The 24,340-nt window shown below is 49.9% G+C and overlaps 1 protein-coding gene across 1 annotated transcript in view; it reads left to right on the forward strand.

Moving 5' to 3' along the window:
- GFPT2 (glutamine-fructose-6-phosphate transaminase 2) overlaps positions 1 to 24,340 on the forward strand; it is a 41,531-nt gene that overhangs the window by 1,404 nt on the left and 15,787 nt on the right. The window contains exons 2-9 of the mRNA XM_032395758.1: positions 12,996 to 13,103; positions 13,902 to 14,000; positions 14,484 to 14,609; positions 17,975 to 18,033; positions 18,702 to 18,836; positions 19,880 to 19,941; positions 22,561 to 22,640; positions 23,083 to 23,200. Of these exons, the coding sequence (XP_032251649.1) occupies positions 12,996 to 13,103; positions 13,902 to 14,000; positions 14,484 to 14,609; positions 17,975 to 18,033; positions 18,702 to 18,836; positions 19,880 to 19,941; positions 22,561 to 22,640; positions 23,083 to 23,200 (787 nt within the window). The remainder of the gene's footprint in view (positions 1 to 12,995; positions 13,104 to 13,901; positions 14,001 to 14,483; positions 14,610 to 17,974; positions 18,034 to 18,701; positions 18,837 to 19,879; positions 19,942 to 22,560; positions 22,641 to 23,082; positions 23,201 to 24,340) is intronic.

Genomic DNA, 24,340 nt, shown 5'->3' on the forward strand with positions numbered 1-24,340 from the left:
CCCCCCCCCCCCCCCCCCCCCCCCCAGCCCAAGCAGACATCAGTTTAAATTCCTGAACCTTCAGCAAAAATCTCAGGGCTGCGGGGCATCATTAACAATGTATAGGGCTGCCTGTGGGTGTTTCTGGGCAGAGAGACGAAGCAAAGGTGGCAGTTTTGCCAGAAGCCCTTTGGGTTCTAAACCCCTCGGTGTGGCATTCAAGGCCCTTGATGGGAGGCTGGAGAGCCAGACTAGTGGACCCACCAAGACCCTTGCTCTGGGAGGGTCGGCCCCTGGGGCCCTGGCAGCCTCCCTCCTTCCTCCTCTCAGGTGCCCTCCTGTGCCACCGCCCCCCCCCCAGCACCCCAGCCTTCCTTCCTGCTTCCTACCTGCATCCAGCTTTCTCTGTGGTGCTTTGAGCCTCATGGAGAGACATGGGCTCAGACTCTCCGGATCTGGGGTTTTGTTCTGCTGTCTTAAGGGGTTGCACGTGTTTTGTCCCCTAAGGAAAGGATGAGCTTTGGGCTGTAACTACCTACGTGCTCACATCAAGGCTCCCCCCTGGCGGATCCCACCCTGCAGGCGTCGGTGAAGGCAGGGAGCCATGTGGAATTCCCACATGGGAAAGTTATTTCCTTTGCAAGTAGCCAGGAGAAAGTCTCAGCTGGATGCTAATGTGTCTTTTACAGCTCTGTTATACTGGCCAGGCACCCCTCACAGGGAGGAAGCTGTCCCAAGCTCAAACCTCGCAGCAGCCGCTGGCTAGAATCAAACACGTTGTTCTGGGGTTTTTGTGTTTTTTTCCCCCCTGGATGATGGCCTGTATATGTTTGGCAAGTGATATTGGTTTTCCTTTTATTGTTGTGTCCTTTTGTAGTGCATTTATTTAGGCTTTCAAAAACTTAGTCACTTTTATAGAAAAAACATTAAGGAAATGGTTGCATACTTGGTACAAGGATACAGCAAAAACTGCGGAGAAGCTCCCAGAAGAAGCCACTCACCCTCGTCGCTCTCCGTGTGGGGACGCTGAGGCCCAAAGAGGTCTGTACCCACCTGTGTCTGAAGAGGAGTTGTTTTAGGTCCTCTTTCTGGGCTGGATGTGACCACACTGCGATCCGCCACTTGGAAGCCTCCTCAGAGGTTGAATCTCCAGGGCTGAGTTCCTACAGGGGTCAGCAGTTGCTAATAATGACCGGGCTCGGATTGGTTCTTGCTCCCCGTTGTCTTCCCGGCGTCTTTCGCAGAAAGCCGGACCCAGGCCTAGCTGATCCTCCGCACACTAAGCAGCGCACTGAGAGCGTAGCTAAGGGACACATAGGTCCTCATAGGTGGTCTTGTTGTCATCTGAGAGTTGCTGGCATTTTGCTGACTTTGTGCCAACAGAAAGGTTACCATATTCCCTCTCCTCATCTCCTCCCTTCTTCGCTCAGCCACTAGTGATTTACCGCTCCCGGAGAGGTCCTGTGTTTTCCAGGCCCTGGGGCCACAAGGTGATCCTGCCCTCAGAGAAGGGGCCAGAAGTTGGAGAGGCGGCGCAGAGGTGGTCACCAAGCAGGGGTGGGATAACGCATTAGGTCAACGCTGCCAGACGGGGAGGACCCTGGGACCTGTGCCAGACCAGTAGGCACCCGTCTGTCTGTGTGGTGCACAGGACTCACACTATTTCTCACAGCCACCAAATGACACAGTTGGGAGGTTTCCCGTTAGTAGGTGGGATTTTCGACTTCTCTTGAAAAAGATCCGAAGATGAGCAACCCCGAGTGTGTCTATCTGAAGAGTGCACCGTGGCCCCTAGGATGATGGGTGCAAGCTTCCTTGGTTCTCCTGCCCAGGTGCCTCACTCGCTGATGTTACCTAATGGCCCCCGTTGCAGTCTGAGCTTGAGACCCCAGCGTGGTGGAGGCGGGCTGCCCTGACTTTGCCAGGAACAGTGCCACAAGAGCCTGGCCTCGAGTAGGAGCTTCACAGAGAGAAGGGGGGTGGGGACAGGTGCGCCAGGCTGAGGGCACAGGATGTGCAAGTGCACGGTAGCAGGGACCACGCATGCGTGGGCACTGGGCAAAAAAGGATTGCACTTCTGGTCTGTGAAATCGTAAAGTTTCCCTATCCTTTACAACCGCATTTAGTAATTTATGTGGCTGGGTGAAAAAGTTGGCTGTGGAGAACGAATGAATTCTTAGTTTTTGCTAGAAGTTAAAGCCCTCGCTTTGAATTCATTATCTTTTGTCTTAGTTGGTGAATTGGTGTCCGCCAGCCGCTGTAACAAATTACCACAACCTTGCTGGTGTAAAACAACACAAATTTATTTTCTCGCAGTTTTGGAGACCAGAAGTCCAAAAGTCAGTTTTACTGGGCCAAAATCAAGGTGTCAGAAGGGCCCCACTTTCTCGGGACGCTCTAGGGAAGAATCTGTTCCTTGTCACTTCCAGCTTCTGGCGCCTGCCAGATTCCTTGGCTTTTGTCTCCTTATTCCAGTCTGTGCCTCTGTGGTCACATCCCCTTCCCCTCTTCCAGGTCAAATCTCCCTCTGCCTCCCTTTTATAACACTTGTGATTGCCTCTAGGGCCCACCTGGTTAATCCAGGAGAATCTCCCATCTCCAGATCTTTAATTTAATTGTATCTATAAAGACCTGTTTCCATATAAGTATTTTTACAGATTCTAGGGATTAGGACCTGATATCTTTGATGGCCATTATGTATCCCGCTACAATCAGCCTCTTGCTTTTAGGTGCCTTCCCCAAGAATAGCCTTGTGTTGCTAATCCCAGATGCTCAAGACATGGCCACGAGGACGTTGACCAGAGGGCTACCAGTACACCCTCTATGCCCAATGCACACACCCAAGTCCCCTGGTCCCAGAACTTGCAGACTGGACCCACCATAGTCAGAAGGTGAATGTAGGCATCAGTTAAAGACCCCATCCTTCACCGGCATGGCGCCACATACCCAGTTGGACTGAATAGTTCTCAGTTTTTCTAGAAGTTAGGTCTTACTACGTCCTATAAATATGGCGCTCACTCCATCCTGCCGTCTATGCATGTACATACTCTTCCCGCTCATCTCTTCCCTGCAAGAAGCAGGCATGGTTTTATTCCCCCAGAATCAAGAGGGGCCAGGACACACACATACACACACACACACACGGTCTATTCACTTGCATGGTGGTCTTCACGAGAGCTTGTCATGTGCTTAGGGGGCTTGTTTCTCATTTCATCTGAGGAAACAGCCATCCAGGGAGATTACATGACATGGGGGAGACCTCACCTTTTCGTCCTAGACTTCTTCCGGCTCTGGGAACCCCATCATATTTGACACCCCTTTCCTCCCTGTAACAGTTCAGTTCATGGACGGATGCCACAAAGGGACTAAGCTGGAGTTGATGGGGCATAGACTCTGGGGTCAGGTCACTTGCCTTGCCACCTCTCCAAGCCACAAGAACTTTGCAAAACAGAGTCCCTGCTCAGGGATGTGCAAATAAATGTTTGACAAGTGGCTCGCCATGGCTAATTTCAGGTTATCATTGTGAGGTCCCTAAGCGTGGAGTTGAGAAGAGACGCGTGTGGTTGGCTCTCAGGAGCTCACATCCTGCCTGCAAGACTCCCATGGGCACTCTCAAACAGAGGGCTTTGCAGAGACCAGCTGGAGAGGGGCTCAGCACTGGAAGTGATCTCCCCACTTCCCCCTCCTCCTTCCCATCATCATGCCATTCCTCCCTCAGTCAGTCTTATTCATCGGGGCTTTCCCAAGTTCACAGAAACCTTCTGGAAATTTTGTGATGTAACATTAGTAGACAGTGCTTTTAAACTGAAAGATTATTTTTATATTTAGTGAAATTTGCTTATAAAGGAAGATGGACTTGAGGTAACAAACACCCTAAGGAGGAAGTTCTGGAGATTAATTTGATGCAAAAATAAGCAATTTCATCTGATCATCTGCCTCTTTCACTTTCAAAGGGAATCTTTCCCTGAAAAAAAGTTTGGCTTTTTTTTTAATAGCCAAATTTTGGCAAGTTAAACAAGACTCACACTTTCTTAAAAGTATTTTTTAGTACAGTTGAGAGTATATGTTGCTTCTCCCTTTGTTCTTCGTGAAATCCTAAAATGACAGGGACACCACAAACTTTTTTATTAAAAATAGAAATGCCTTGCAGGCAGGAAGCAGAATCTCCTGTTATCACAGGGATTCCTGTGGTGCGGTAACTTTAACCCATGGAGTCCCAGTGAAGCCAGAGGCAGGGGGAGGCTGTCCTGACCCCGAGCCAGGCCCTCGGGTCCCTGTGTCTTTGTGTGAGAACCCTGCCGTGGGACCTCTGCCTTTGCTCTCACTTCTGCGAGGAGGCATCTGCGTTTGTCCCCATTTCATCAGTATAGTGTTGCCCAGAGAGGCCACAGCTTCCTCTCAGTCCTCCCTGTTGGCCCAGTGGCCTCCCCGACCTGGGGGCCTCACCCAGGAGAGTAGACCTGCCTCCCCTTTCCTAGCACACCACATACACACACCCAACCCTCAGACCCACTCTCACGCCCATACACGCTCACACTGACACGCTCCCACGTACCCAGCGCTCAGACTCGCACACGTCTGATGCTCAAACACGCATTCACACTCCTACACATTCCCACAGCACACACACTCGTATGTATTCACACACAGCAACATGGCTCACTCACTCTCACACACACACACACCCCTGACACTCAGACACTCACACTCAGACACACTCTCGCAAGCACACCACTTGGGAATTTTCTGAGGCGGAAGTCCAACTGGCATGCATGTCCTCTGTCTGGGTGGGGAGTCCCCAACCTGAGAACTGGACTAATGTCTAATCTGTACTAGGCTCGTGGACTTCAAGAAGGTCAGCCCCTTCACTGCTGAGGAGCATGGGATGGTGGTGGAAGAAGCACCTTTACGAGTAAGGAGGGGGGTGGTCCCAGTCAGGCTGGGCCTACGGAGTGAGCCCCTAGCCCTGTGGGGCGCAGGCTGAGAAGCATGGGCTGGTGGTGGAAGGAGCACCCTTAGTCGGGGGAGGGGGGTGGTCCCAGTTTGGCTGGACCCACGGAGCAAGCCCCTAGCCTGGTGGGGCACAGGCTGGATCCTTCACAGTGAGGGCAGGGCTTTCATGGCGAAGCTGATGCTTGGAGAGAGGGAGAGATTTTCCAAAACTACAGCCACATTTTCAGAACACAGACCCTAGCCTGCCCACGGTGAATTTGACCTCTCCCCTTGTCCTCTAGACCTCAGACAACCCCTGCTCCCCTCCACCACCCCAGGTATTCCAGAGGTTATAAAGACTCCACGCGTTCAGTGCTCCTAGTTCTAGCCATGTGTCCAGGGAACGTTGCCTCTCGATCTGGTCATTGTCATTGTCTGTCTCTTGGAGGTTGAGCGTCCCCTGCGTGTGTGGAAGAACCTCGTCCTGGTGCCTTTGGTCCTGAGTCGCCTGTATGAGCTATCAAGCCATTTTGCAGAGGGGTTGTTAGAACCCCCAGACCCCCAAGGCAAGCCAGGCAGAGGGGCCGCAGTCCCCTTTCAAAGGGCTAGTCTCCATCCTGCTTCTCATCTGGAGCCTTTTCTGGAGTTTATCTCGGCTTTTCTCCCTCTAGAACCTTTGTTCACTCGCTTTCCCCCTCAGATTTAAGAGTAGGGCCCTGAAAAGCTGTTTGGAAGCTCTGGATGCCAGGGTGGGGTGTGGGCATGGGGCATGCGCTGAGCTGGGGTGGTTAGGCCACAGCAGCCTCTGTCCCAGGGCCAGACATTTCTCGAAGCCACCTCGGGAAGATTTCACCATCCTGCCTGTGCAAGGGAGGGAGGGATAGAGGGGGGCCCAGACTTACTATCGTTGCCACGGCCTGGATGGACAGAGAAAGTGGAGTCAGAAGCAGCAACGTCTGTTGGGGGCCAAGAGGAGTTTCCTGATGTCAACATGGCCCCGGACCCCATGGGGGTGGGCGGGGAGTGGGAAGTCTTCTCATCAGGAGTGAGGTAGGCATCTGTCCATAGGTGTGAGCTATCTCTCTCTATGTGAGCTACTTCTCACCCCTTGGGGTAGGATTGTAAGGGCTTATGCTGATTTGGGGGGCAACAGGAGACCCCGTGCCATCACTCGGATAGCACCCGGCTGTGACTTACTCAGGTCTTTGGCCTTGGAGTCAGAGGTGCCCTGTCTGGGTCCTTGGCCCAGGACCCGGGGAGGATCAGATGAGATCGGTCCTGAAAGTATTGGCTTCCTGGGTGCCCTGCGCACCTGCTACTTGGCATCTCACACTCCCCAGGAGCAGGAAGACCCTTGGGGGACCCTGGTCCGGTCCTTTTACGCACTGGAAGGTGTGTTCACACAGAGCTTTCTCCGTGTGGCCCTTGTTCTTCTGGGTGAGCGGGACGGGGGAGCCATGGAGAAGTCAGTGAAGTCAGATTGCGCTGGATGACAATCCCATGCCTACCAATATCTAATGCATATAGCAGCACGTGGTAAGATGGTGTATATGGGACGTGGGGAAATATTGTGACCATACAAAGCACCCACGGGCAGTAGAAAGGGAATTTCTGTCCTATATCCAGTACCTTCCTCCAAGGCAACCACTGCACCCCCCTGAACCCCCGGGTCTTGGATGCCCTTCCAGAAATACCGTATGTGTCTCCCCACCCTTCCCTGCATAACTTAATCATGTTCTGCGAGCTGCTTTTTCCCTTGACACATCTTGGAGATGTAGCTTGTTTTCCAAGAGAACACAGAGCCTCACCTTGTTCTCTGTGGAAGACCACCTGCCCGTGGTCCCACGGTGGCCCTGCCAAGTGGCTGCGCTGTGGTCACTTACCGGGTCCCTGCTGTCCCCTGTCTTCAACGACCGCAAGCAGTGCTGAGCAACCGTCCTCGTGCACACACACCCCTCTGCACAGCTATCTGTTGGATCCATGCCTAGCAACCGCTCTGGTCAACAGATGTGTACATTTTTAATTTTGAAAGATTGCCAAATTGCCTTCCAGAAAGGGTGCGCAAATTTAAACTCTCGCTTGATTGTCAAACTGTTTGATCGTCGCTGATCTCATAGGTAAAAAATGGAGTCTCGGTGGAGCTTTTGTTAGGGATGGTAGGGATTCCAGAAGGGCATTCTGATGTGAATGGCAAGAAAAATGCCTGGGAGAGCAACTTTATTCCATTTCTTTATTTTTCTAAAATGGTAAGAGCCTGGTGTCAATGCTGGGTGGTTTTTTTTTGTTTGTTGGTTGGTTTGTTTTTCCACTTCATCTCGAGAGAGTGCAGAGAGAATCCTGCCAAGAGAGAGCTGCAAGAAAGGAGGGATGGCGCTTAGTTAATGAAAGAGCTTACTGAATAGATGTCTGCATGCAGGAGGTTTTATGTTGAAATTAGATTTACGCTTTCTTGCGTAAAGACCTTGAAAACCACTCCTTGGCAGCCCCCGTCACTACAGGGTTCTCCCAAACTGTGCATGAGCGGCTGGGAGCCTCCTGGCTGGGTGTGGACGCAGCTGGTGGTCCTGAAGACAAGGACACTTTAACCAGCCTCGCTGCCCCTCCTGGGGCTCTGGTGGCAGCACCCCCAGCTCCCCACCAAGAAGGCTGCTCGGATCTCAGGGCCAGAGGCACCTCCAAGAACATACGTGCCTGACAGAAGGACTTCATAAGTGCACTTTGGCCCAGAGGAAGGGGAATCGCAGGGGAGAATTAGAGAGCAGAGCCCTAGAGCACTCTCATGAAGGCATTTCAGATTCCCAACCTTTCCCGAGTTGGGATATGAGCCTTTGAGTCATCTGCAGAGTGTCTGCTCCCCTTCGTGAGGTGCCGCTGTAATTCTAGAAGGATTCCCGGGATGCCAGGGAAGACTCCAAAAATGATCTGTGAGCAGCTCCCCCCTTCACATAATTGTCTCCCATGCCTCCGTGGTCTTTACAGTACCTGGAATGTGCCCACATCCCCACCCCACCCCTGGGGAACTTCCTGATATTTTGCAGAATAATGTTATGAAAATTTCACCCGAACATTAGATTGTAGTGGTTGTTGGTCAAGTTGACCCTTGAACAATGGGGGCGTTAGGGGTGCCAGCACCCCGCACCATCGAAAATCTTGCGTGTAACTCTGACTCCCCCAAAATTCAGCTACCGTTGACCAGAAGCCTCACCCAGAAGCATTAACACATATATTGTATGTTATATGGAGCATATACTGTATTCTCATATTAAGTAAGCTAGAGGAAAGCAAATGTTATTAAGAAAATCCTAAGGGAGAGGGGCGCCTGCCTTTGGCTCAGGTCATGATCCCAGGATCCTGGGATCGAGCCCCGCATCGGGCTCCCTGCTCAGCGGGGAGCCTGCTTCTCCCTCTGCCTGCCGCTCCCCCTGCTTGTGCTCTCTCTCTGACAAATAAATAAATAAATAAAAATCTTTTTTAAAAAAAAAAGAAAATCGTAAGGAAGAGAAAATATATTTATAGTACAGCACTGTAGGTCTCAAAAATAAATAAATAAATGAAAGTGCACCCCGGCAGGCAATCCCATGTTGTTCAAGGGGCAACTGTCTTGAAAACCATTGAATTATACACTTTAAATGGCAGAATATTATGGTATGGGACTTATATCCCAATAAAGCTGCTCAAAAATTTTTAATGTTTCCATTAGAAGATAGCTATTGGTTTGTTGGTTTGTTTGTTTTTAATGTGTAAGGGGACAAAAATACATCCTCTGCCCAGACGTGTTGAAGTCTGAAGGGTAGGGTAAGTTGTGAGTTCCTGTGTGACCCAGACACTCAGCACCTTTGCCCGGCGGGGTGGGGGTTGCCTAAACTGCACACGGGGCCTCAGACTCAGCGGCTCTCACCTGACCTGGACTCAGCCAGGAAGGCAAAAATAGCTGACCGCCAAAATTACCCTCAGCCATGTTAAAAAGAAAGCGTCTGTCCCTGCTCAGAAAGCATGGGGGGCATGTTTTTATATAGAAATTCTGCACTTTCATACTCGTGTGCAAATATATCCCGTGTACAGTAACATACAGGACATAAGAATGCAAAATATCATTTTTAGCGCTGTTTAATCTTATCGCCTCACTTTCGACTGCACCTAGAATGAATTTTAGCAAGTTAAATGTTCGTCTGCTATGACCATATTCACATCCCTTTAAGGGACGTCCAATCACTCCTTCAGAAACACTGTATTGACGGGCACCTGGGTGGCTCAGTCTTTAAGTGTATATATTATGAAATAATCACCGTAATAAGATTAGCGATCATCTATCCCCTCACATAGTTAACATTTTTTCCTTGTGAGGAGAACTCTAAAGAGCTACTCTCTTAGCAACTTTCAGATGTACAATAGAGTATTCTTAACTGTAGTCCCCATGCTGTGTATTATATCCCCAGGATTTACTTATCTTATAACTAGAAGTTTGTACCCTTTGACCTTCTTTACCTGGTTACCCCATCTCCTGCTCCCCACCTCTGTCAACCACCAATCTGATCTCTGTATCTATGAGTTTGGGTTTTTTTAGATTCCATATATGAGATCATACAGTATTCGTCTTCCTCTGTCTGACTTACTTCACTTAGCATAACACACTCATGTTCCATGCCATGCAAATGGCAGGATTTCCTTTTTTATGGCCGAGTCATATTCCATTGTAAACATATACTATAATTTTTTGATCCATTCATCTGTGGATGGACACTTAGCTTGTTTTCGTGTCTCGACTATTGTAAATAATGCTGTAGTGAACATGGGGGTGCGGATATCTGGCAAATTTTTACTCCTGGTCAGACAGGATAATGACAATTCTGTCATCCCAGGAAAACAGTGGGAAAATTAAAAATTAAAATAAAATCATTAAAATTGGGGAAATAAAATCATTAAAATTGGGGAAATAAAATCAAGAAATGGGCATGAACAGAAGAAGACATGAACAGACATTTCTGCAAAGTAGACATCCAAATGGCCAACAGACACATGAATAAGTACTCAACATCACTCGGCATCAGGGAAACCCAAATCAAAACCTCAATGAGATACCACCTCACACCAGTCGGAATGGCTAAAATTAACAAGTCAGGAAATGACAGATGTTGGCGGGGATGCGGAGAAAGGGGAACGCTCCTACACTGCTGGTAGGAATGCAAGCTGGTGCAGCCACTCTGGAAAACAGTATGGAGGGGGCGCCTGGGTGGCTCAGTTGGTTAAGCGACTGCCTTCGGCTCAGGTCATGATCCTAGAGTCCCGGGATCGAGTCCCACATCGGGCTCCCTGCTCAGCGGGGGGTCTGCTTCTCCCTCTGACCCTCTTCCCTCTCGTGCTCTCTGTCTCTCATTCTCTCTCTCAAATAAATAAAATCTTAAAAAAAAAAAAAGAAAAAAAAACAGTATGGAGGTTCCTCAAAAAGTTGAAAATAGAGCTACCGTACAACCCAGCAATTGTACTACTAGGTATTTACCCCAAAGATACAATGTAGGGATCCGAAGGGGTACGTGCACCCCAATGTTTATAGCAGCAATGTCCACAATAGCCAAACTATGGAAAGAGCCTAGATGTCCATCAACAGATGAATGGATAAAGAAGATGTAGTATATATATATAATGGAATATTATGCAGCCATCAAAAAAAGATATCTTGCCATTTGCAACGACATGGATGGAACTAGAGGGTATTAGGCTAAGTGAAATAAGTCAATCAGAGAAAGACATGAATCATATGATCTCACTGATATGAGGAATTCTTAATCTCAGGAAACAAACTGAGGGTTGCTGGAGTGGTGGGGGTGGGAGGGTTGGGGTGGCTAGGTGATGGACATTGGGGAGGGTATGTGCTATGGTGAGCGCTAATGAAGGGGGGGGAATTGGAGGGGGAGACGAACCATGAGAGACTATGGACTCTGAGAAACAAACTGAGGGTTCTAGAGGGGAGGGGGGGTGGGGGGATGGGTTAGCCCGGTGATGGGTATTAAAGAGGGTATGTACTGCATGGAGCACTGGGTGTTATATGCAAAGAATGAATCATGGAACACTACATTAAAAAAATGAATGAATTAATTAATTTTAAAAATATTGGGGAAATAAACCTTTTAATCCCATTCGTCCCTGAGGCAACACTGCCCAGTAGTTTGGAGCATTTTAAGTGCTGAAGTCAAATCTCCTTGGTTCCCAGTCACAGCCCCCCAGGCTCTGTTCCAGAAAGTAAAGGGGGGTCATGGTAGGTCCAGCCTCGAAGGCTGATGGGAGCTTTGATTCACACCTGTGTGGGAACTCTTGGCCCAGTGCCTGGCACGTAGTGAGTTCTCAATAAGATGAGTTACTCTGAATATTCCTGAAGGCCAGTATTCTTCACGATCCATGCTCTCGCTTCCCTGAATAAAGTAGATTTACAGTCACTCTACTCCACATACATTTATTGAGTAAGGATGGTGTGCCAAGACCTAGTGAGAAATATAAAGATAGAAGTGTCAGCCGGTGTACTTATCAGGGGATGAAGGTATTCCAAGATGCACGAGCACGGGGGTGGCCCAGAGCAGGGGAGCACATCCGGCGGAGGGCCTGGGAGGGGACAAGCCAGCCCTGGGAGGTAGTGGGAGCTGAGCTTTGAGGAGGGCAGGTTTCCCCCAAGTGGAGCAGGGAGGACAAAAGAACAGAGGGATGAGAGAATAGGGAACTTGCAGGGCGGGACAGAGACAGACCAGGGGTCCATAGTCTCGAGCAGGGAGGGGGCGGAGGAGTTTGGGGAGAACCAACAGGACGGCTGTTAGTTCTTATTTGAGAAAATAGTATTTTGAAATACAAATACAGAAAATACAGCCCAATAAAACCTTAGGGCATGCAGATCTCCCTGGAAGATAGGGATTCTCCGGAGCCAAGAGATGGTTTTACTTTTGCCTTTGTAAAAGCCGCATTTACAGATGTAAAGCTCTAGGCAACAGGGCCGAGTGGAAAGGAGTCGAAGCCTCAGTCCCTGTTTCACCTGCTGTAGGAGGACTCTTCCCAGGCCAGTTCTGTGCAGATTAAGGAGTCCACATAGGACTTCCAGATGTCCCCAAGTGGCCAGGTGGTTTTGCTGATCTTTGCTATTATGTATTTTTTGAAGATTTTATTTATTTGTCAGAGAGAGAGAGAGAGCACAAGCAGGGGGAGCAGCAGAGGGAGAAGGAGAAGAAGGCTCCTCACTGAGCAAGGAGCCCCATGCGGGGCTCGATCCCAGGACCCTGAGATCATGACCTGAGCCGAAGGCAGACGCTTAACCGACTGAGCCACCCAGGCATCCCGATGACATCTTAGTTTTGATGGAAACTGGTATATTCCACTTTTTAATTTTTGTGATGACACATTGCGGGCCATTAAAATTATGTTTTTAGGGTCACCTGGGTGGCTCAGCTGGTTAAGCGTCTACCTTCGGCTCAGGTCGAGATCCCAGGGTCGTGATCTCCAGGTCCTGGGATCGAGCCCCGTGTTGGGCTCCTTGCTCAGCGGGGAGCCTGCTTCTCCTTCTCCGTCTGCCTGCCTCTCTGCCTACTTGTGCTCTCTCTATCTGTCAAATAAATATTTATTTGTGTGAGAGAGAGCACATGATCACGCAAGGTGGGGGACAGAGGGAGAGGGAGAAGCAGACTCCCCGCTGAACAAGGAGCGCGACACAGGACTCAATCCCAGGACCCTGAGATCATGACCTGAGTCGAAGGCAGACACTTGACCGACTGAGCCACCCAGGCACCCCTTGGTCTTTGCTATTATAAATGAAACCGTATCTCAGATGTTCAGCTGTAGGTGACATTCTCCACAGTACAATCGTCAGGCCGGGGTGTCTGATGTGCTCTTCATATGCCCCCTGAGACTTTTGTCACGGGCTGGGCTGTGGGCGACGTGCGTCCCGAAGCAGGAGGGGAGCATGGCTCTCGCCTACGCCAGAAGAAGGCCACGCATGCAGCCCGGAAGCCGTCGGGCGATGCCACCCGTGCAGGTGTCCCCAGAGCTGGTGTTTTCCAAACACTGACCGAGTGACTGATAGACATGTGGTTCTCCCTGTCTTTCCACAGGAATCTTTGCGTACATGAACTACAGAGTCCCCCGGACGAGGAAGGAGATTTTTGAGACCCTCATTAAGGGCCTGCAGAGGCTTGAGTACAGAGGCTATGACTCGGCAGGTGGGTCCTGTGGGCTGCCACGGCGTACGCAGAGCATTTGTTCATTTAATGTGAAAACTAGAGAAAAGTAAAAAGAAGAAATAAGGGTAAAAAAAAAAATCTCCACCCAAAGCACTCCCGTCGATATCTTTGTGTCCCTGCTCTGGTCGCTGCTCACGTTGGGGTGGTCTGGGGGGCGGGGGGTGTTGTGCATAGATATTTTTTTGTTTTTAATGTGATCGTTACTACAGATTTGTAATTTTATGTCCTGTTTTCATCTCTCTCCCGCATTTTCTGTTCTCCCTGACGGTCTTTCTTGGTGGCTGCACACTCCTCTGATGGATAGGTGGGTCCACTTCCCATTTTAAATTAAGCAGTCTGGGGAGAAAGGGGGAGCCAGATAGTTTTATGTCTGTCAATTCTTCACAGAGAGCAAGTCAGATGAAAGCCTGCAGGAGCGCCGATGCGGGGGCGGGGGGGACCTGTTATATATAGCAGGAGAGTGCACAGTGCACAGCGTGATGAAGACCCTCCAGCGAGCCCGCTGCCCTCAGTGGTGGGCCTGGAGGTGCCTCCCTTGCAGGCAGCCTTCCAGGACTGCACCCCGGGTAGATGCCGGGCCAGGCGGCCACGGCCTCTTCTTTCTGAGTCGGCGTCCTGAACGCTATCGAGTTCTCTTCCAGGCCACCAGCCTGGCAAACAAGATCCGGTAGACCCACAGCGCCGTGCAGCCCTCACCCAGGGCCGTACCCTGTAACAAAGGCTGGGAGACAAAACTTCAATGCCAATACAAAAAAAAAAATCACGTGTGTACCACAGGTGTGGCCATCGACGGACATAATAACGAAGTCAAAGAAAGACATATCCAGCTGGTCAAGAAAAGAGGGAACGTCAGGGCTCTCGATGAGGAACTTTATAGTAAGTGGAACGTAAGCCCAGTCAGAGCAATACAGGCAGCATGGGTCAGTTTAAAATCTTTTATTCCAGAAGCACCTAAGACTAAAAATATGAATGGATGGATTCACATGGTGGATAAATGGAAGGCGGGTTCAGCCCACACTGTAAAACTGTGTTTCTCAGGGTGTGGGACGGGTTTGTTCTTTTTTTTAGGAGGTGGTGCATGAGCATTTTTTAAATTTTTCAGTACTTAAGTATTTATTTTCCATTTATAGTAGCGATCCATAATTTTTTTTTTTTTTAAGTAAGCTCATTTCAGTTACTGAGTTAGGTTACTGGTAAGTACTGAGTAAACCGCAGCAGGGATCTGGCAGAAATCCCCGGGGTGGGGCCTTTGCGGTGGAAGGTGGGATGTGCTTTTGACGTAGCTGAGGTGTGTCCATATAATGATGTCACCTCACCCTAACGGTACTGTGTCAATGCTTTTTTTTTTCTTTGATCTAGAACAAGACAGCATGGACTTAAAGGTGGAGTTTGAGACCCACTTTGGCATTGCTCACACGCGCTGGGCCACCCATGGGGTCCCCAACGCCGTCAACAGCCATCCGCAGCGCTCAGACAAAGGCAACGGTATGTAATACGGCCTCGCCCCCCGCCCCACCCCCATCCTGAAGGTTCCGCCTGGCCCTGGTCTGTGCCAGTGTGGACCCACACCCACCACCAGCTGGCTGGCTTCTCTCCCAGCCCTCCCTGTCTTCCCTGAGGATCCACGCGGGGTGGCACCGGGCCCTAGACAGGAGCAAACTCAGCCTGGCTCCTGGGCGGTGCTGACCCTCCAGGCCTCCAGAGGAAAACTGTGGCGCTTCCCGTGACTGCTGCTGGCTCTTGAGACCCAGCCTGAGTGGGACTTGGCAGCATGAGGGGTCGAAGAGTCTGGGCACTGTTCTTCAACAAGCGACTGCAGTGTTCTGGAGGGCTGGGCGCCTCAGGGAGGGATGCGCTTCCTTCCCCCGAGGAGAGTGGTCTTGAGCCAGGGCGGGTGGCAGTGCTGATCTCGGTTCATGTCTGAGGTGCCCGCTCCAATCCTGGGCCCTGCAGTGACGCCTCGGCTGCCAAACGCTTGAGATCTGGAGAAGCAGAAGCTGCAACAGGCAGCCCAGGGGCTCCTTCCAAGCAGCAGAGCCCTCGCCTTGGCTCGCTGCAGGGTTTTTAAACCTGAGAATGATCATACCTAGAAGTCCCTTGAAAAACTGAAAGGTATGGTAGCTGGGCTCACAGTACCTTGGAGTTCCACTGCCAAGCAGCGGTCCAGGGTCACAGACTGGGGACATGGAGACTGTTCAGGACACTCACAGGGATACCAGGCTCTCTTTGGTGGGCTGCAGGCTCCCCAGTTCTCCCAGCCGCCCTCTTGGGCCAGCCCCAGCTCATGGGGCCACATCACATGCCTGGGCCCCCTGGAAAGTTCTCCATGCCATAGTTCTGAATGGCCCCTGGCCCCTCTCGTGGGGGAAGGCCTGGCAGGTCTGGAGATCCCAGTGGGTCCCCATTCTAGGTTAGGCCTGGTCAGGTCAGAAGCCCCCAGTGGCCCACACCTGGGCATGATAGGGGAGGGTATCGGGCAGAGAGAATGATCTCTGGCATCAGCTGGGACCCCCACCCCAAGACATAATGCAAGTTCTTACCAAGGCCCATATTAGAGTAGAAATCAGATACATCAGAGTCATTGAGGAGTGCTTATTGGCAGGCACTTAGCTACACGCTTGGCAAGCCTCACTGCCGTTAATCGTCATGGAAGTTGGGCCACAGGAGAGACTGGTGCCTCCTGGCTCAGTGTCCTTTACCCCTGTGAACAGTGGCTCATCCTGCCCAACTTGGAAGGATGAGTCCGATGCCCCCTGCTTGGCAGAACAGTTGGGGTCTTGGGTAATGAGTTTTTGCTAGGGACTGACCCTTGGATCTGGTCCATGCCCTGAACCATGGCACATCCCACTACTGGGGCAGGTCCCCCACATCCAGGAGGCAGACAGCAGACCCCATGGTGCTGAAGACCTAGAATGTGCGTCCCGCCAAATCCCAAGCCAGATACAGAGGCTGGTCCCCGGAGAAAACACTGTGCCCAGACCATGCACCCTGAGATGCTACCACCCCAGGTGATAAGATGAACCCCCACTTCAGTGTTGATGATGACTCTGTGTCCCCCCAAGCAAGGAGGTTCCGAGAAGATCCCCCCCCACACACACCCAAACTTGAAAATGCCTGCCCTGACTCAGGATGAGTAATTGAAAACAACGTGAGAAGTAAGCAAAGATTCGTAGAATTTCTTTAGCAACTCATCAGGGATAACTGAAGAGCATATTTTGAAGGAAGACTTACCCAGCAAAAGCATTACACAAGACAATTACACAGAGTTCTAGCAAAAAAAAAAGAAAAAAAACACAGATTCTGGGAAACAAACTACTGAGGAGAAGTTAAGACAATTGACTGAAATGAAAAAATGGGACAGGGTTAAGAAAATAATCTGAAGACACCGTGTCAGAGTCGGTATGAAAAATAAGAGGGGGGTGGATACGGAGATCCATCAGGTGAATTTATAGAGATCCAACTGGTGAATTACTAATGTCCCCAAGAAGAGAACAGAAGAAATAAAACAGTTAAAAAAAACCAAAAACCACAAAAACAAACCTGTAAAGCTGTAATAGAGTTCAGCTGTGCCTAGCACATTTGCCAAAATGGCTTTTCTATTCGAGCCCTCCCAGTTTTTGGGTGACCTTCCCAAAGTAAACAGTAGGCTATAAAAAAAAAAAAAAGGTAGAGAGGACATGATGATAAAAATAATGAAAAAGAGTAAAGGACTATCCTGTACTGAAAAAAAAAACGAATTGGAGAGCCGAAGTTTCACTGAACAATAATATGTAGATACATCCTGGTAGAATTACTCACTCTCAAGGTCAATAAAAGGTCTTTCTATCATCTGGGCTCAGGAGGAATGGGGGTTACTTACCCAGAAAAAAAAAACCTCAGGCTGGTTTTAGACCTTCAAGTTATTCATCAACCATTGATTGAGAAAATGCAGTGGTGACTAAGCAGATGTATCCCTCGCTCTCCCAGGGTTGACCAGGGGGTCCCCCATGCAGGGAGTAGCCTGACATGAGCAGGGTTTGCTGCTGGTGCTTGGGGAGGCGGGAGAAGCCACAGCCCATCCCGCAGACCCTGCAGAGAGAAGTGGTCATGGCCACACAGGAATGTGGGTGAGCCCAGGGATGCCAGAATTTCTGGGGATTTTTCCTCCCATGAGAAAATCGGGATTTTTAACTTTATTTTATTTTATTATTTTATTTTATTTTAAGATTTTATTTATTTATCTGAGAGAGAGAGAGGGAGCCCACATGCACAGTGGGGAGAGGCAGAGGGAGAAGCAGACTCCCCGCGGATCAGGGAGCCCAATGTGGGGCTCGATCCCAGGACCCTGGGATCATGACCTGAGCCGAACGCAGCTGCTTAACCGACTGAGCCACCCAGGTGACCCAAGAAAATCAGGACTTTTAAGTGAAAATTCAAAATTTTTAAACTTAACTCTTTTTACAATGTAGTGTGGGTCGAACAAAGCACGTGTGTAGACTGCTAGCTTGTGGTCCCATTGAGCCCAAAGCCAGTTTGGAATGCCTGGGCTAGTTTCTGGATAATGAAGGGTTCATCCTGCCCCATTTGACATAAATACCAAAGCGTGTTTGACGATGCTGTAGGCCACAAGTCAGAGCTCCGTGTGCAGTCAGGCTGGCTTTTTACCCAAAGAGAACTGTGTATTTCCTCAGGTTTGGACTGTAATCGTAGTAGATGGTAGACCTCAGCTCTCATCAGCGAAAGTGACAGTAAACAGCAGACTCCGTGGGAATAGAGCTTGCAGAGTTTCAAGCTGTCAGATCACTGCTTCATTTCTGACTTGAACTTCACTTTCTCATAGCCTTTCTGTCTTCACCAAACTTCTTTTCCAGAATTCGTGGTCATCCATAACGGGATCATCACAAATTATAAAGACCTGAGGAAGTTTCTGGTAAGATCCTCCCCCTGGGTTGACATGTAAGTCAAGTGGTCTTCCCCGGAAACTTTCCAACTGGCTGTTTCCCGCCGGAAACAGAGGCGGGAGCTGAGTGAGACCCGCTCTCAGTCACATACCCGCATTGGATAAACGGCGTCCCGGCTCGGCCGAGCTCCCCACGTCTTGCTGGAGAAGACAGCAGGGCATTTTCCGTCCCTCAAGTGCTATTGCAGATTCACATAATCAAAAGAACACGAACTTCCTTTCATTAAGGTGTCTGCACTTTAATCAAGTGTTTACATAAACACATCAGCTCATACACCAAACGGAATGTGGGGTGGGAAGGCAGACGGCAAGTTTCTAACGTATGAAGAGGTTGCGGTGTTGGTTGGGATGTGCGTGGATTTGACTCAACATACTTGATCATTTCGACTGCTGTTATTTTGCAATGTCCAGATTAACGGCAAGGTCAGGCTTCTGAGGCGGGATGATCTCAGGGAATACTGGAATGACTCAGCTGTGTTGGGCTCTGTGCTTCTGGCAGACATTTCTGATCCCCGGTTTCCTTGTTCTTATCTTAAGTCGCTGCGAGGGTGGGTCAAGAGGGAGGACAGGGAGCTGGCCAGGCGACCGAGGTTTCGCAATGCCCCTTATCTGACACTCCGTCCCACGAAATATTCCAGGAAAGCAAAGGCTACGAGTTTGAGTCAGAAACAGATACCGAGACCATCGCCAAGCTGATTAAGTATGTGTTTGACAACAGAGAAACTGAGGACATTACATTTTCAACACTGGTCGAAAGAGTCATTCAGCAGCTGGTGAGTTACCGGTCCCACGTGTATAAAGAAATCCACCCTGCCTTCTTCCTTCACTCCTTGGGATCTGCCTGAAGCCTCTTCATTTTGGGCAGTTGGAAAGGTCCTTAGAGGCCTGCGGACACTGACTTTGGGTCGCTCAGGCTGTGTGACTGAGCTGGCAGACTGGCCAATGCACACTGGCCACGCGGGGCCTTGGGTCTGCCCAGGATTCCAAAGCATGGGGAATTTCACACGGAAATCCTGATTTATAGCTGGTCGTACATAACCCAAATCTTAGCAGGGTCGTGATAAATTAGTACAGGATGGTCAGAATATAGGGGAGAATTTTGCACCGAGGATTTAAACAGAGCACTGGGAGTCTTGAGTTAGGAGAACTAGATCCGTTCTGGTTTGCACGACGTAAGAAGCTAAAGCACTGAAGGCAAAGACAGTCCTCGCTAAAGAAATAACAACACTAATGTGTTAGTGCCTCTGTTGGGTTTTGTATATGGCAACCACGGTTCTGAGACTTCAAGTGCATGAGCTCGCAGCAGCCAAACAAGGTAGGGCTATTCTCATCTCTGTCACAGCGAGGCACAAATTGGGCAGTTGCCCAGTGAAGGGGCAGAGCCGGGTTTAGAACCTAGGCGCTGCCGTGCAGCATGAATTTTCTTTCTCACAGTTGCTCCCGGAGTAGGTGCCATCCCAGAGGCGCAGGGCAAGACCCCTGGCCCCAGTTCTCATTTCCCGAGGCTCTAACTGCACCCGCCCACCCAGATGGTCACGGAGCTGGGACTCATTCCTTGTGGGCCTGGGCAGGGTGGGGGGTGTCTGTCGAGCATCATGAAATCCACAAGTTCTGGGCTTTGGTCCTTCAGCGTGGTACTGGCTGTTTTCACTTTCTCCTCCTGCCATCACGCTGCACGAGCTGTCCTGCACTCAGCCCCCTGAGGGAGGGACCCCAGGACCCTCCCACCAGGAGGAGTGGCCCCTGTCTGGGGCAGTGGGCCAGGTTGGCTGGGGCAGAACACATCGTCCCTCACTCTTGTTTGCTGTGTTTGTAGGAAGGTGCATTCGCGTTGGTTTTCAAGAGTATCCAGTACCCGGGAGAAGCCGTTGCCACCAGGTGAGGCTCAACACATTGACACTGCAAGAATAAATAAATAAATAAAATGCAATTGCTTAGCTTGCAGCCCAGGGGAGAAGTAGGGCGTCTGGCAATCTGGAAGGTCGTCTGTAAGGGACAACTGTGGCTTGGGTATCCCACCCAGCTCTGTGATCAGAGCTTCTGATCTTTAAAAGAGAAACCAGAGAGTTGGATTTTTATTTGAAATCTCCATATTTTCAGAAGTTGACAACAAATTCAAATTAAAAATAAAATTGTATATAGTGAGGGGCAGATCCAGGTTGCAGGTCAGTATTGGAGGTTCTTTTCAGAAAAAGCATGCAAAATTATGAGAATGAAACTAGGAACAAGGGAACATTGATTTGAATCCAGTAAAGAAGAGGTCTTGAAGGCCCCAAGGTCAAGCCTCATCACCTTCACAGAACAGGGGCTCTAGGAATCAGCTGAGAGGCCCTGGGTCAGCCCATATATCCCTCTGTTAGAGTCCCATGGCCCCCAGTGCTGTGTGGATTCATTCAAGTGGGAGTGTGAGTGCCATCCTGTTCTTTTATATTCAGATGAGTTCATTATCCATCTGTTCATCCATCCATCTGTCCATCCACCATCAGTCTGGCCATCCATGCACACATCTATCTGTCCCTCTGTCCATCCCTCCCTCCATCATCCAACTAGTATTTGTTGAGCACTTACTCCGTACTGGGCCCTGAGGACCTAGTGACATCCAACCTGGTCCTCCCCTTAAGGACTGAGCATTGGTGTGGGAAGACACAGTGGGGCAGAAGGTCTCGATGCTCTATGTTGGGGGTTGGGGGGACAATGCAGTGGGGGCAGGTGTCAGCCTAGGGGAGTCAGGCAGAAGGACCAGTGTGAGCAAAAGCAAGGGGCCAGGAGTGAGCTCAGCACTGCAGGGATCTGCAGGGATCTGGTGGGACTTTCTGATCTTCCAGTACGTACTCACTGACACCTGCTGTGTATCAGGCATGGGAGACAGCCATGAACAAGGTCATGAACACACTGCCCCTTGAACTTCAAGGGCTGGTGGGGAGTGAGGATGTGGGTGGAGGCCCAGCTCTGCAGGGCCCCTGGTGCACTGTGGGCTGCAGACTTTGCTCCGAGGTTTCTGAGAAGCCATATTGAGAATGTACCCGTGGCCCTGGGAGACGCACAGAAACGAGGAGGTGGTCCCGCACGGACTGCCATATCCTGTAGGCAGGAACTGATGGGAATGTGTCATGATTTCATTGTCTTTCCTAGGCTAGGAACTAATGGACTCTTCAGCAGTTAACTCCTTCAATCGCAGAATTGTAAAAGACCACTGGATCCCTATCAAATTTAGAAACCCCTTTTAAGATCCGGTATCATCGTGGTATGACCATTTTAAATGAACGTAGAAAGGCGGCAGTGTGAAGATGCAATAAAGCCTTATTTTTCTAAATTGTCTATAACTAGTGACTCCGTAACCTCCAGAGCAATCTTTGGGATGTCTTGGGAGCATTATTTGTGGCAAGGTTGAGAGAAACCATAGAGCTCAATCTACAACAATAAAATTTGGGGGAGACGTTTGCCAAGAAAATTAGATAACCACAATATTTTCTCATTGTCAATATTATAAAGGCTGTTTAAGCTGGATCCCTGTTGGACCCAGAACCGTGTCTCCTTTTTGCTTTAAACTTATTTATTTTAGAGAGAGAGAGAGTGCACCTGCATGAGAGTGGGGGTAGGGGCAGAAAGAGAGAGAGAATCTCAAGCAGAGTCCTCCCTGAGCGTGGAGCCTGATGCAGGGCTTGACTTCAGGACCCTGAGATCATGACCTGGGCCGAAACCAAGAGTCAGATGCTTAATCAACTGCGCCACTGAGGCATCCCCCCCTTTGCTTTAGATACGATAAAAGATGGTCCAAAATATTCAACGTGCTCACAGCACCTTCTTCAAAGCCACAGACTTGGAGAAGCCAGAAGGGGGGCTGGGAAAGGAAACTCGAGTTCGAGGTGCTCACCTGGGTCATCTACAAGAGTGCGCCAAGGCACTGTCCCCTTTGCAATGGAATCCACCTTGTGCAGGTCGGAGATTTGAAACTTCGCCCCATGAGTTGTCACTCGGGCCGGCAAAAGCACCCTTGAAAGCAGGTTAAGTGGCCCAGAAAGTTGAGTAGACCCAAAGCCAGTCATTATCATGCCCCCCAAAGCTGGAGAGCAACTGAGCTAGGCAAAAGGGTGGGGGGAGGCAGGGAAAGAATCTTTGGGCAGATCCTGGGCCTCGAGGGATCCCGCTTTGGAGATGGCAACACATGGAGGCTGGCTGGAGAAGCCGAATGTTCCTACACGCTTCCAGGGCCTACTAATGTCTCAGCCTCTGTGACCTAACCTGGTGTGGATTCCCTGGGCAGATGGGTGGCACCATGGCAACAAGCTGGAATTCTCCTGCTAGCCTGTTGGTCCCGCCTCCGAGCCCTGGAACATCGTCCGGGGGCCAAGGACTCTATCCAGTGGCATCTCAACAGGACACTTCCCCTGGGAGAAGGGCTGGATGCAGGGACCCCTCCTCAGTGCTCAGAGGCCATCCAGCCCTTCCTCGGCCTGGTGAGGCAGTGAGTAACTCGACTCCCTCTTGTCTCTACAGGAGAGGCAGTCCACTGCTCATTGGGGTGCGGAGCAAATACAAACTCTCCACGGAACAGATCCCCATCTTGTATAGGACACGTAAGTGTTTCGAAAAGGACTTGAACAGGGCAACGGGGCTCTGGTGGAGGCAGCCCCCCTTGGAGACAGGCTGCACACGGCTCCAGGTTGGAGAGGTTTTCCTGCAGCTGAGACTTTGCTCCGTTTTTTGCAGGAGCTTTTTATTATGGATATTTTCAGCTACACACACAAGTCCAGGGACCGGCACACAGCTCCATTATATAAAGGTGTCCGTGCTCTGGGATGAGTGTTGATTGGGTTTGGTTTTGTTTGCAGCCGTTTAAATGCTCTTGCAGTGGTACTGTGCTATTTGGGGATCATTTACACGATTTGGCTGATGCAGCCAAAGCTAAAAACTGCAAATTTCTCCCACACATATTCAAAGGGGAAGCTGGAGCCTTGCTTCATGTTATTCAAACAAAATAGTTTAATGGGACTTGTGATCTTTTCCTTCATTCACTAGGCAATTTTGAGAATGTGAAGAATATCTGCAAAACGAGGATGAAGAGGCTGGACAGCTCGACCTGCCTTCATGCCGTTGGCGATAAAGCTGTGGAATTCTTCTTTGCTTCTGATGCAAGGTAGCTGAACCTTGTTTCCTTTCTTTCCTAGGATTATGTAATCAAACGTGACTGGCTAAACACCACCATTTCTAACGCATCCCTGCATTTCAGCTGTTTTCTCACGCACGGCAAGGGGACAGGGATGATGGCAGATTTCAGATCTCTGTGACCCTTCTCTGAGAATCCTTCTGCACTGAGCACCTCATGACCAAAGGCTAAGTCCACGGACCTACACAATGTTTTGGGTCTGCATAGAATACCTGAATTATTTGCCAACATTTTAAAAGTGGGAGGTTTCCCATAAACGTCTGGATTTCTAGCTTCTCTGGGAAATGAGCAGGTCTGAGCACACTGGGCTGTGCTCCCTCTGGCCCAGGCTGTCTGGGGCCACTCAAAGGCTGCTCCCTTTTAGGTGGGGCAGGTGTCCCCAGCCCCTTGGTCCTTCTCGTACCCCGCCTGCCTCTGCCTACGTCTTACCGCTCATAAAAGACAGAGCCAAGACTTAGGGGTTTGGTCCAATTGATTGCAAAGTCCATATCCTCATTAAACAGACAAAGCAAATAATTCTGAAATTTGAGCAAGTCAGCTTCATACTCATTTTAGTACAAAAAATTTATACACACACATACACACTTACTCAGACAAGACCAAGACACTTTCCTGGTCGTCGAAGTAGAAAAGTGCCATAAACACCACCACTCCTTCCTCCATCCAAACCCTTCTCATGCCTCCTTCCCGCCAGCCTCCAGGAGGGTCTTCCCAGACCGGGGAGGAAGTGTGGAGGACACCAGACGAGATCTCCTGGAACACATGGAGTCATAGGAACCTAGAGCCCTTGGCTGTGAAGTCTGGTTCCGCCCAGAGCCAGCATTGTACTCGATGTGTTCCCCAAACTGTGCTCCTCAGAGTACCCATTTCAATGGCAAGCCAATCCTATTGCGGTGATTCTAAGGCACACAATTATCTTATAGATTTTAGCATCTGTCCGTGGCATCTTACAATTATAATTTGCTGCAGGTTCTATGGCTTAGAAGTGTATAAAATAATTGTGATCCCTAAGATCAGTGTTACCTTATATTCAATGAATTATAGTAAATGTTTCTAAAAAAAGAGAAAGAAAGAAAGAAAGAAAGAAAGAAAGAAAGAAAGAAAGAAAGA

This window comes from Phoca vitulina, unplaced genomic scaffold (assembly GCF_004348235.1).
Source record: "Phoca vitulina isolate PV1807 unplaced genomic scaffold, GSC_HSeal_1.0 scaffold87, whole genome shotgun sequence".
Lineage (NCBI taxonomy): Eukaryota > Metazoa > Chordata > Mammalia > Carnivora > Phocidae > Phoca > Phoca vitulina.